This window comes from Marmota marmota, unplaced genomic scaffold (assembly GCF_001458135.2).
Source record: "Marmota marmota marmota unplaced genomic scaffold, marMar, whole genome shotgun sequence".
Lineage (NCBI taxonomy): Eukaryota > Metazoa > Chordata > Mammalia > Rodentia > Sciuridae > Marmota > Marmota marmota.
Genome location: NW_025999900.1, coordinates 27399935 through 27413946, shown reverse-complemented (window position 1 = coordinate 27413946; position 14012 = coordinate 27399935). Strand labels below are relative to the sequence as shown.

General features: G+C 34.8%; 1 protein-coding gene across 4 annotated transcripts in view; it reads left to right on the top strand.

The window, feature by feature from the left end:
- The window catches only part of Nubpl (NUBP iron-sulfur cluster assembly factor, mitochondrial), a 204382-nt gene that overhangs the window by 147924 nt on the left and 42446 nt on the right, over positions 1-14012 (top strand). For all 4 annotated transcript variants that reach the window (XM_048798711.1, XM_015491674.2, XM_015491682.2 and 1 more), the window contains one exon: positions 11227-11320. In XM_048798711.1, the coding sequence (XP_048654668.1) occupies positions 11227-11320 (94 nt within the window). The remainder of the gene's footprint in view (positions 1-11226; positions 11321-14012) is intronic.

Sequence of the window (14012 nt, the reverse complement as noted above, 5' to 3'; positions counted from 1 at the left end):
TAATTTCATTTTGTTACATACGGATTTCTACTTTTCCTAGCACCAGTTTGTTGAAGAGGCTATTTTTTTCTCCGATGGACATTTTTGGCACCTTTATCTAGTATGAGATAACTGTATTTATGTGGGTTTGTCTCTGTGTCTTCCACTCTGTACTATTGGTCTATATGTCTGATTTGGTGCCAGTACCATGCCATTTTTGTTACTACAGCTCTGATATTGTGATGCTTCACTTTTCTTGCTACAGAATGCTTTGGCAATTCTGGGTCTCTTATTTTTCCAAATGAATTTCATGATTGATTTTTTTATTTCTATGAAGAATGTCATTGGGATTTTAATAGGAATTGCATTAAATCTGTATAGCACTTTTGGTAGTATGGCCATTTTGACAATCTTTTTTTTTTTTTAATTTTTTATTGTTGGTTGTTCAAAACATTACAAATTTCTTGACATATCATATTCCACACTTTGATTCAAGTGGGTTATGAACTCCCACCTTCACCCCATACACAGATTGCAGAATCACATCAGTTACACATCCATTGACAATCTTAATTCTGTCTCTCCAAGAGCAATCAGAGTCCTTTCCATATTCTAAGGTCTTCTTCAATTTCATTCTTGAGTCTTGTGTAGTTTTCATTGAGAAATAGTTCACCTCTTTTGTTACATTTATTCCCAAATATGTTATTTTTTGAGGCTATTGTGAATGGGGTAGTTTTCCTAATTTCTCTTTCAGTGATATATATAGACATGCAATTGATTTATGGGTGTTAATTTTTTTATATATCCTGCTAATTTGCTGGATTCTTTTATGAGTTCTAGAAGTTTTCTGGTGGAAGTTTTTGTGTCTTCTGAATATAGAATCATGTTGTCAGTAAATAGTGATAGTTTTAGTTCTTCTTTTCCTATTCATATCACTTTAATTTCTTTCTTTTGTCTAATTGCTCTGGCTAGAGTTTCAAGGACAGTGTTGAATAAAAAGTGTGGTGAAAGAGGGCATCGTTGTCTTGTTCCAGTTCTTAGGGGGAATGCTTTCAATTTTTCTACATTTAGAATGCTGCTGGTCTTGGGTTTAATATAGGTTTTACAATGTTGAGGTATGTTCCTACTATCCCTCGGTTTTCTAGTGTTTGAAAAAGAAAGAGTGCTTTTTCCACACCTATTGAGATAATCATATGATTCTTGTATTTAAGTCTATTGATGGATGAATTATTTTTATTGATTTCAGTATGTTGAACCAATCTTGCATCCATGGGATGAACCCCACTTGCTCATGGTGCACTATCTTTTTAATATGTTTTGTATGTGATTGGCCAGAATTTTATTGAGAATTTTTACATCTATGCTCATTAGAGATATTGGTCTGAACTTTTGTTTCTTTGATGTGTCTTTGCCTGGTTTTGGGATCCAGGTGATATTGGCCTCATAGAATGAATTTTGAAGGGTTCATCATTTTCTATTTCATGGAATAATTTAACAAGAATTGGTGTTAGCTCTTCTTTGAAGGTCTTATAGAACTCTGCTCAGAATCCATCTGGTTCTGGGCTTTTCTTAGTTGGTGGGCTTTTGATGGCATCTTCTATTTCATTGTTTGAAATTGATTTGTTTAAATTGTGTATGTCCTCCTGATTCAGTTTGAGTAGGCCATGTATCTCTAGAAATTTGTTGATATCTGCCACAGTCTGGCTGGGCACAATTCAGGAGCCACTTGTCAAAAGAAACGAACTTTATTTTTAGAACACACACGAACCACACAGCTCTTCAGGAATTCCCTCAGAGCCCAACTGCCACCGGCTTCCCACAAGCCTCTCAACCTCCCCCACTCCTCCTGCTCTTGAGGCTGATTGGCTGGGTCGTGTGGGCGGAGCCAAAAAAAGTCCCCCAGTGAGCAGCTCCGTGGTCTGAAAGGGCGGGGGAACAGCCCAATGAGCATCACCGCAGAGGAGCCAATCAGTTGGCAGCTAGAAGTTTGCTGGGGCCGCTGTGAGCCAATCATCAGCTGGCAGCTGGAAGTTTGCTGGCAGCTGGAAGTTTGCTGGGGCCCCTTCGGCTGTGGCTCTCAACAGATATCTTTAATATTTTCTATTTTATTGGTATATAAATTTTCAAAATAGTTTATAATTATTGTCTGTATTTCAGTAGTGTCTGTTGTGATATTTCCTTTTTCAGCACAAATTCTAGTAATTTGAGTTTTCTCTCTTTCTTCACTAGGATGCCTAAGGGTTTTTCAATTTTATTTATTTTTTCAAAGAACCAACTTTTTGTTTTGTCAATTTTTCAATTTTTTTCTTTCAATTTCATTGATTTCAGCTCTGATTTTAATTATTTTCTGTCTTCTGCTTTTCATGTTGATTTGTACTTCTTTTTCTAGGGCTTTGAGATATAATGTTGGGTTATTTATTTGGCTATTTTATATTCTTTTAATAAATGAGCTCAATGCAATGAACTTTCCTCTTAGAACTGCCTTCATAGTGTCCCAGAGATTTCGATATGTTGTTTTGCTATTCTCATTTACTTCTAAGTATTTTTTTTTATTTCATCCCTGACTTTTTCTGCTATCCATTAGTCATTCAGTAGAATATTATTTAGTCTCCATGTGTTAGAGTAACTTCTACTTTTATTTTAGTATTAATTTCTAGTTTTATTCCATTATGATCTGATAGAATGCAAGGTATTATCTCTATTTTTTTATTTGCTAAAAGTTCCTTTGTGGCATAAGATATGGTCTCTTTTAGAGAAGGATCCATGTACTGCTGAGAAAAAAAGTATATTCGATCATTGATGGATGAAATACTCCATATATGTCTGTTAAGTCTGAATTATTGATTGAATTATTTAGTTTTATAGTTTATTTGCAGGATTTATCCACTGGTGAGAGAGGTGTGTTAAAGTAACCCAGTAATTTTGTGTTGTGGTCTACTTGATTCTTGAAACTGAGAAGGGTTTGTTTGATGTACATAGATGCTCTATTGTTTGGGGCATTGATATTTATGATTGTTATATCTTATTGATGTATAATTCCTTTAAGCAGTATGAAATGTCCTTCTTTTTCCCTTCTGATTAACTTTGGCTTGAAGTTCACTTTATGTGATATATGGATAGAAACCCCTCTTGTTTACACAATCCATGTGAGTGATATATATTTTTCATCCTTTCACCTTTGGTCTGTGGATGTTTTTGCTTAGCATATTGTTGAGTCCTGTTTTTTAATCCAATCTGCCAGTCTATGTCTTTTGTTTGATAAGTTTAGGCCATTTACATTTAAGGTTATTATTGAGGTATGATTTTATTCCAAGTAATTTTGGATTATTTCTGGTTTTTAAGTTGAATTAGTTTCTTCTTTGATTGACTATTCCTTTAATGTAGTTTCTCCCTTTGCTGGTTTCTACTTTTTTCCCTCCACTTCAACTTCATGGAATATTTTGCTGAGAGTGTTCTGTAGAGCAGGCTTCTAGTTGTGAATTCTCTCAACATTTGTTTATCATGGAAGGTTTTTATTCCATCCTCAAATCTGAAGCTTAATTTTGCTGGGTATAGTATTCTTGGTTAGCATCCATTTTCTTTCAGAGTGTGGCAGAGTTAAGCAGCTCACATGATGATCAGAAAGCAGATACTTCACTTGCCAGACAAAAAATTTATACCATAAAGCCACACCCCAATGCCTCACCTCTTCTAGCCACACTCCACCTGCCTTCAGTTGCCACTCAATTAACCCTATCAGGGGATTAATTCACTGATTGGGTTAAGGCTCATGTAACCCAATCATTTCTTCTCTGCACCTTCTTGCACTGTCTCACATGTGAGCTTTTGGAGAATACCTCATATTCAAACCATAACATTGGTGAATGGATGGAACTGAAGAACATTATCCTAAGTGAAATAAGCTAAGACTCAGAAAGTCATAGGTTGAATGTTTACTCTCGTATGTGGAAATGAGAGAGAAAAGAAGAATAAAAAGGGAGGTTCTCTTGAAAACAGAAAGGAGATCAGTAGAATAGAAGCAGAGGAGCAAAGGAGAAGAAGGAAGAAAGGGAAGGGAGAAAAACTGGAGAAAGATGTTGATCAAATTGTGCTATGTGCATATGTGAATACATCACAATGTATTCCAATTTTATATATAACTATAATGCACCAATTTAAATAAATAAATATAGAAGAAAGATCAGTAGAGAAACATAATCAGGGGAGAAAGGAGGGGGGGAAAGGGCTACTACTGAGAATTGAAATGGAGAAAACTGTGTTCTGTACATTTATGAATATGTCAAAACAAACCCCACTGGTGTGTATAACCATAATATACCAAAAATAAATAAATTTTAAAAATTATTTTGGTAATTTAATTCATTTATTTATTTTGGTGCTGGGGATTGAACCCAGGACCTCACACAGTACTAGGCACATGCTCTACCACTGAGCTATATCCCCAGCCCCTAGGAATTTCTTTAAAATAGTTTGATATTTCAAACAGGTTTGTAGTATTTCAGACTTTTTTGGTACCAGTCCTATCCCGCACTAACATCTATTTCCTAGGTTATGAAAATCTATGCATATAAGCAGTTGACCCAAAGCAGGACTTGAGAGAACTTAAGAGTTTCTATAAGTAATTGAAATACTTTTACTTTTGTGGTAGTGTCATTATTTTTGGTTTTGAAGTTTTACTGTTTCAACTGTATGTGTTTACATAGTTATCCTTGGGACAACATGTTTTAAATATTATTTAAGTAAGTAGGTTCAGAGAGTTTCCAAAGATGGATCCATGTATTAGCTTATAGAAATAGTTATCTTTCTCCAAGCTGTCAGGGCCAGCCTGCTTTACATCTCTACTAAGAGGACAACTAAGGAAATGATGATGGTAAAGGGAAAGGAGAGGAATAAAGTTTTCATCTTTTTCTCAATATGCTGTCTGTTTGGGTTTATAGTAATTTTGGAGGGATTTACCCAAGTAGCCTCTCCTTAGAAAAGAAGATATTTTAAAAAGAATGGAGAACTTTATCATGGTGGGGAGGATGAAAAGATTCAGGGGAGAATACTTATATCATTGTAACTTGAATAGTGTGTTCTTGTATAATTGGGTCAACTCTTAGAATATCTCAAGGATAAGTTTATTGTGTTGTATCATTTATTTCCACAAGCCAGTAGGCCATCAACTGTAGTAGGATGTTTTTTGTATTATTCAGACATTTGCTGTGGAATTTATATTTAAATAATTTTTCTTTCATAGCAATTTTCTTCTCATAACTAAAATAAAATGTTGCATGATTTTATAAATAGGCCACAGGGCAGAGCAAAACTCATGGTTCAGATATAAAGAAAAACACTTCATGTTCCATTTTACATTTATATTATATGTAAAAGTTACCTATGGCAAAGATTTTAATTTTAGTTGTATAATAAAATTGTAAGCAGCAACTTGATTCACAGAATCATTCAGTAGCTGTTGATTAAATATTGTTAGACATTGTGGAGAGGGCTGGATGTAGAAGGAAAGTACAGAAATGCATATAAATGTTCTTTTCTGTTAGGAAGCATACATTGAAATTAGGGAGATAATTATGTATAAAAATAACTAAGAATTATTAGAGTTGGAAGAACGATGTCAAATCCTAGAAATTAGTTAAATCTAAGGTCCTAGGAGTTTGGTAATTATTGCCTGTAAAATTTGGCCATGGGGCTTGAGACCAGGCTAAATGCGTCTTCCATACCAGTTTTATTAGTCTATCTTCTTTAACAATATCTAAGGCTTCGGTAAATTATAAAGAAAAGACATTTAGCTGGGTGTAGAAGCATATGCCTATAATCCCAGCAGCTCAGGAGGCTGAGGCAAGAGAATCACAAGTTTGAGGCCAGCCTCAGCAACTTATTGAGATCCTACCTGAAAATAAAAGGGCTGTGGATACAGCTCAGTGATAAAGCACCCCTGGATTTAATCCCCAGTACCAAAAAAAGGAAGGAAGGAAGGGAGGGAAGGAGGGAGGGAAAAGAGCTTAATTTGGAAGCTAAAAGTCAAAGATCAGGTGGTTCCATCTGTTTGGCCTCTGATGAGGGCCCCCTTGGCTGCATCACAGCATTGTGGATAGCATCATGGTAGGAGAAATCATTTGGTGGACAAGAAGCCAGAGATTTTGAATACAAATGAACACTAAGATGGAAGAGGAGATGCGTAGGGCAATATATATGGGAGAATGGCACTGAGGTTCTATCCCCTCTCCTGAAAGGCCACCCTCCAGGAACTTTCACATATTCAGCTATTCAGAAACCCTCAGAACTCTGTCCTTTAGGTTTTTATAAGAAGCTTTATTATATCATGATTGATTACATCATTGGCCATTGCTTTGTCAACTCAGCCTTCAGCCCTTCTCCCTTTTCATGCTGATTGAGTCAGGTGTAGGACTAAAAGTTCCAATTCTCTGATCACGTGGTTGGTCCCACACTGAGGCTAAGAGTTTCCAGCCTCCTGTCAACTCATTAGCACACAAAAGACACTCTTCCCATTATGGAGTTTCCAAGGATTTTAGGACTTTCAAGTCAGGAATGGGGTACAGACTGTGTAGTCAGCTTTATTCACTGCTGTGACTAAAATGACCCAACCAGAACAACTGTAAAGGAGGAAAAGTTTATTTGAGGGATTGTGTTTTCAGAGGTTCTAGTCTATAGAAGGCCAGCTCCATTCCTCAGGGCTCGAGATGAAGCAGAACATCATGGAGGAAAAGTGTGGCAGAGGGAAGCTGGTTCACATGATGATCAGATACACACACACACACTCACGCACACAAATATATATATCCCCAAAGCCATGCCCTACATGAACCACTTCCTCCAGCCACAGCCCATCTACCCACAGCCTAGCCACCACTCAGTTAATCCAATCAGGAATTAATTCACTGATTAAGTTAAAGATATAACCCAATCGTTTCTCCTCCAGACCTCCTTGCATTGTCTCACTTGTGAGGTTTTGGGGGACACCACATCTAAACCATAACACAGATATATAAATAGATAGATAGTTAAGATAGATATGGCTTTGTACAAGTTCTGGGACTGCATTATATTTGGATCTGGAAGTGTTGCATGTCAAACACTTCCAAGGGACATAAGAGTCCTGAGTTACTGTGTAAAAGAGGCGTCTAGTGGAAAGCTTCTTTTTACAGATTCAAGTCCTAATTGCTTGTCTCATCCCATTTTCCTCAGTTGCCCTGGACACTAGCTTTGTGTTTTTGTTTTCCTAAGTTTTTTATTACATAAATATGTACATAATTGTACATATTTATAGGGCACGATGTAATGTTTCAATATTGGTGTGTATTGTCTAATAATCAAGTCAGGATAATAAGCGTATTTATTGCCTTTTTAAACATTTATCATTGCTTTGTGGCGAAAACATTCAAAATCCTCTCTTCTAGTTATTTTGAAATATATAGTCAATATATTATTGGTAACTTTGGCCTCCCTACTGTGTGTCAATTAGGAGGACTAAGTTCTGACTTCTTTTTTTCTTTTTTTGATTCTCCCTTTTTGTTGTTTTGTCCCCCTCAGTTTTACATGTATTTGACTTGGTAGCTACATGCTGAATTCTCTGCAGTAGTGCTATTTCTGTATTCATAGGGCATCTGGACCACCTTGGTATCTTCAGTTCTAGACTGACTTGAGACTTTCCTACTGGGATCCTTTGTGATTGGAGCATGGGAGGAAACTGAGGAGGTTTTACTAGAGTGGGATTCCATGGAGCTAATGAAACTTCAGCTTAGTGTTACATGTTCACATGAGACCTTATGAGATCTTGGGAATTGTACAATGTTCTATTCTAGATGGAGAGTGGAAACCAGGTTGCATTTAGGAAGCATTCCTGTTATTCAAGAGATCTTAGAGAACTTGAATCTTTAAAGTTCTGGCACTTAATGGTGATTTTTTTTCATATTCTAAATAAATACAGGTGTTCCCTTCTTAAGAGACTTAAAGTAGTTCCACTTTATAGTGATGGGAAAACAATACACAATCCATAGAAACGACTTCGGATTTTGGAATTTCATCTTTTCCCTGACTAGTTGTCTATGGTCTCTTGTTATGTTGGGCAGCCACAGCAAGCCCCTGTTCCCAGTTAACCATGCATTATGAAGACAACCACTACCCTAGAGAATTGCTAAGCTATTGTAGTTGGTAGGTTAGGTATGTGAAACACATTTTTCACTGATGATATTTTCAATTTTCTGGAGTTGCAATCTGATTATAGTCAAGAAGCATCTATATTGATGACTATATTTAATTTTGCATTCACAATTTTGAGTTTCTATTTGAATAGAGAACCGTTCAAAATGTATATGCTTCAAGCCACACAAAATCTGGTTCTACCACTGGATTTTATTAATAAATGAGATTCTGGTATATTTCTTTACATTTAGTAAAACATAATTTCTACAAGTAACAAACTCTTACGTAGAATCTGGAAAAGCCCCAAATCATTCTAAAATCAATGCTTTTGGTGGCTCTTTTATAAGATAACTGGAACTTCTTGGTAGTTAATATATTTCAATATTAGTATTAGTGAGTACCATAAAACTGAAACTCACATATCAACTTTAGTTAAGTCCAATTCCAATCAACAAGCCTTTATGGAAAGCTCACTATGTGTGACAAAGGTGTTGGACTAGGTTCTTTTCTCAAATAGATTAAATTCATTTTAAGAGTAATTGGAAATGAATTGCCTTAACAATTTTTTAATAGGTCTCTGAAATAAGAACTTGAAGATAACATGATAAATATGGTTAAATGCCAAGGAAAAACAGTGATAAATTGTTGGCACCAGTTATCTGGTATTCTCTGAAACAAACCTGTTAGTCTGCTTACTGAGAATAAAAAATTAAAAGTGTTTTTTATCCTTTTTTTTTTTCAGTGCTGGGGATACAACCTAGGGCCTCACCCCAGCCCATCCTTTATTTTTTCTTGGAGATAGTTTTATAGATGGTGCTTATAGGTAACCTTGGGGTAATCGTTTTTCAAACCAAAGAACCCTATATTGAATATTAGCCAAATGATGTTCATCGAATCATCATTCTCTTAAAATATGGCATTTTATTAGTATCAAGTGCATACATTTGTGAAATAGCATAGGATTACTAAAAGACAAATCAATATGTAGTGTCAGATACTGGTAAATATTTGAAGAAAAGCAATGTCAGGGAAGGAGAGAAATCAGTGATAATGGGGGTGCTATTTTAGAAAGACTGAGCTGGTTTTCTCATTATTCCTTGTATGTGCCTATCACTTGCTGGGGCTCCTGGCTGGAATACTTTTCTTTAGCTGTCTGCATCACTTGCTTTATCACTTCATTTGTAGCTCTGGCCACCCTTTCTACAGTAGCACCCGCCACCATCTATCCTTTCTCCCTACTGTACAAGTTTTCTTAATCATCTGACCTTGGGAATCAAAGAGAGTCAAAGAAATTTTTTGATAAATTCTTTGCTATCTGAACTCTTATCACTTTATATCTGAAATTCAAGAATTGAAGAGAATTCAAGAATTTTTAGAACTTTTCTTATTTGATCTGGATATCCAAAACAGGAGCCAAATAACTATATAGTGAGAGATGCTTGTAGTTTTCTTCATAACACATATTGCTCTGATTTGTCTGTCTTCAGGTCTCCCTTAATAAAATATCAGTAGCTAGAATGTTGTTTTATTCATTGCTCTATCCCCATCACCTGGAACAATGGCTGGCCCCTAATGGATTCTCAATAAATATGTGTTGAATAGGTATATTAATATATGAATGAATCTATTGATCTAATCTCATTCAAGCTTTTTATCAAAAAAATTATTATGTGGGAAAGGCATGTTACACATTGAATTTTACGAAACAGAATATGGAATTACCTACATAGTTACCATTTAGATTAAAGAAAAAAAAAACAAATCTCAAACCTTTGTATGTGTTTATTTGTTCATTCATTCCGTAGGGAGAAAAAACTTAGTAATTATCTCCTATGTGTCCATTCCTTTCTAAAGTATTCTAACTCAGTTTAGTTTTATAGGAAGATACAAAATCTTTCAAGTTCTGAAAAGTAGGTACTATGATACCATTTAATTATGAATACTTAACTCAATATATACAAGGTACTTAACCATTTCTTTGACAAATAAATGAGTGGCTAGGTAAAGTATACAGTAGGAACGCTGTATCTAATCTAGTGGGAGATTTCCCTAAGGAAGTGAATTTTAAACTAGGATCTGAAGAATGAGGAGGAATTACTCAAAAACACAAGACAGAGTGTTTTAGAGCTTAAACTCAGACTTTATCCTAAAAGCTGGAAAAGAATTTTAAGCAAAAAAGCACAACTAGTCTTGCATCTTTTATGTGGTCTGTTTTTCAATGTTGCTAGGGACAGACTGGAAGGGCAATACTGGAGCAAAGACAATGGCTGGGAGGCTTTAATAATAATAGGTGGTAGTGACCTCCCTTGGCTCCTTGGCGGTGGAGGAAGAGAAATTCATTTGAGAGATTTTAGCAGGCAGAATAACTGACTGGGGTAAAGAAGGAAAAGGAAGCATTAAGTATGATTCCAAGATACTACTTGAGGCAACTGAGAGGATCCTAGGACCTTTCAGAAGACTGGAAACTCAGGGAAGAACTATCTGAAAAGAAAAGAGCACAAGATATCCTTGAGAACTAACTAGATTGAGTCTGAGCATTATAGACTTATATAATTGCTAAATTTCTTTTTAAAAAATGTTTGGAAAGAAAGAATCAATGTTAATAGTATTGGGATGGTAGTTATATTTAATTTTTTTCTTATTATTAAATTTTGGTTTTCATTATTAGTATGTCTTATTTTGTGAAGGAAAAATAATAAATTTAGAAACTTTATGTTTGCATAGGAAGTGCTATGCCAGCAAACAACAACAGTAAAACCCCAAGGGCAAAAAGCTAAGACCTTTTAGATAAAATGTTGGATTATACCCAGTGAAATTAAATGATTTGTCCTGATTAGGAGATAATTGTAAAATGGGGTTCCCATTAGTATCTGGAAATTTAAGCATGTCATTCAAGGATCTACCAGAGGCAGTGGCTGTCATGTATGCATCTTTGACCTTATCCCTTGGTGCCTGGCACCTAGTAAGGTCTCAAGTGACAGCTGTTATTTTAGATTTGTTATTAGCACATTCATTTTGTTTATACTCATTATTTTCACTAGAATGGATATACAATGATGTTATTTATGTCATTTTGATTTTTAGGTAGATTGGGGTCAACTGGACTATTTAGTTGTTGACATGCCACCAGGAACGGGAGATGTACAGTTATCAGTTTCACAGAATATTCCCATTTCAGGTAAATCTAAATCTTAAAAGGTTAAAGTAATTTATGCTTTCTTTGATGTGTTGATGTTGCCATAAAGACACTTTGAAAGGTGGTGATATAATTCTATGTTCCAGAAATGTAGGCACTTAAGTATATTAAAGTATAAAATGTACAAACTTCACTGGTTGATACCAGTCTAATAACTTACAGCACTGGTGTACATGGTAGGCACTTGGTAAATATTTATTGAGCAAGTATGGAATGAGAGAAAATATTAGGAAATTTGTCTGTTTTGTAAATACAACTATAAGAAAATTTTATATTCTGCTACTTATTTAAAGTCAAAAGAGCAATTAACAAAGTAATTTATCAAATACAAATTATTTATATATTGTAGTGGATTTTTTATTATGTGGAATTGAAGTATTAGTTAGTAGTTACCTTTTGTATCGAACCTGTTTCTAAAGATTTCCCCAAATTTCACAAAGATGTAGTTGCATATATAAATGAACTCACGGAAAAATAGTTAAAATGTCTTCACCAGTTATTTACTGATTCTCGAAGTCATTTCATTGACATTTAATTACTAAAAGCATGTAATTTAAGTTTTTGACAAGATACACTTTTATTTTAAAATATCAGTATAACCTCATTAATATGGATATTTTGAATGTTTTAATACTTTGGTAACCTTAATGGAATCTGAGATGTTTTCTTTAGTGAGACAGGTTATTAAGTATGAGATGGGAGTAAACTGATGTGAAAATAATTCATCCTTTTTGTAATCACTGGATGGTGCAAAAGCTCTATCTAAATGTATCATTTTTTAGAAACTACTTGAACACTTTAAAACAGCTTTTCAGGGAGGGGTAGCGAAATGTCATCAGTTAGGAGTCTTGGTGTCATTGCATTTCTAGAAGCCATGATGAGAATGAAATTTTTTATATTTGGAAAAAGACATTCTTTTAGAAAATGTATACAGGCAGACCTGTATAAGCAAAAAGATCCTCTTTGTGAATGCTAATTAGCAGCTCTTTATATGTGTTCTATTTTGTTCCATGGGTTGGATGACAGGCTCATTATAAGAAGAAATTTTGAAGAAAAAATAATAATTCCTTACTTGTGTTAAAAATATTGTATCACAACAATAAAGGTAAATGTGTTGACAGCAATATTAGTGGCTAATAGATTTAAGTTTGAGTTTACATAGACTATTGAATCGTTACATATTACAAGTATAGACCAGAATGATACCTAGTGGTTGCAGTAATTGCTGAAGGGAAAGGAATTAGGTTAAAGGATGAGAAATGACCAATTATAATTATAGTCTTTAGATTTGCTCTTATCTTATTGAACTTGCCAAGAGGAGAAGGCAGCGTTTTGTTTTTGTATTTTTTTATGGCTGGCTTTATTATTTTTCTACTTTTTTTTCTTTTTTGTTTAATTACACAGTTTACTAGCTTTTTGCTTATTTGTTTGTTTATTAGTTGTTGCCTATTTTATATTGGACAGATTCCAAGACTGACTTCTGGAAGTATGTCTTAAATGCATGCTTATATACTCTTAGGAATCATTGATCACTCAGTTGCTTTTCCATAATAAAAATGATTAATATTCTTCAAGAAGTATTATAATTTCCTTGAAAATTTTGAAAATACATGGACTATTTTAGTATTCAAATTCTAATAGATATTACCTAAAATATTTTTTTTCTTTATTCAACTGAAGTCCTCTGAATTACTGTCTAAAGACTGTCTTAGTTTCATTTTAACTATTGGAATTAAGTGAAGATTAATTTTACTAAGAATTGAAGTTTCAGTAATTTACTTATATTAAAGTACATATTAGTCAAGGTCCTAGCAGGAAAAAAGAATTCATTTAATGAAGGGATTAGTTGCAGAGGTGTGGGCAGCATTAAGAAAACCATCAAGAGATGGTGAAGTACCCAGGGACTAGTGACAGTAGGAAGTTGTTACTGCCCCCTGACACACACACACACACACACACACACACACACACACCTAAAGAGGCAAAGGATTGAACTGTGTTAGTGGAAGCTGGATATTTCTTGGAACCCTGGAAAAGGGCTGTCTGATGGAAGCTATGGCCATTCTCAGAACTATAGCAAGGTTGGAGAGAGTAGCATGCAAGGTAGGTAATAATACTTCACCTTTTTTCCCTCCCACATTCTCTTTTTTCTGCTACTGGTACCTCTTGGTGGCAGATCCCCATTTGGAGCCAGAAGACAAGGAAACTCGGTGATACAATCCACAGAGGTCAGCTACCAGGGCACTCACTGGTCAAGAGACAGAGGGATGGAAAAATGAACCTGGGCAGAGCCTGAAGACGGAAAAGAAGGAAGAGTACATCCAGTGGAATTACTAACATAGCTTCTCATCTTCATGGTCATCATTTCATTATAAATTAGTGACTGTGACAGATGAAATACAAAGCCAGGGGACAAGATTCCTGCCCTCTAGAAGTTTGCAAGCTAATATAGACAGTACTGCACAATAATACACTCAAATTGGTAGAAAATCGATATTATCATGAGACAATATTGTACTGTCATTAAACATAAAGAGAATATATACACTGTAGGTGAGCAGTGATGCAAATATATTTTGTGTAGTGAGAAGTAATAGATGAAATAGTTGTTTTTGATAGGATAAAATTAAGGGGAAAATGTTCTTTTTTTTTTTTTTTTTTTTTTATTTTTTTT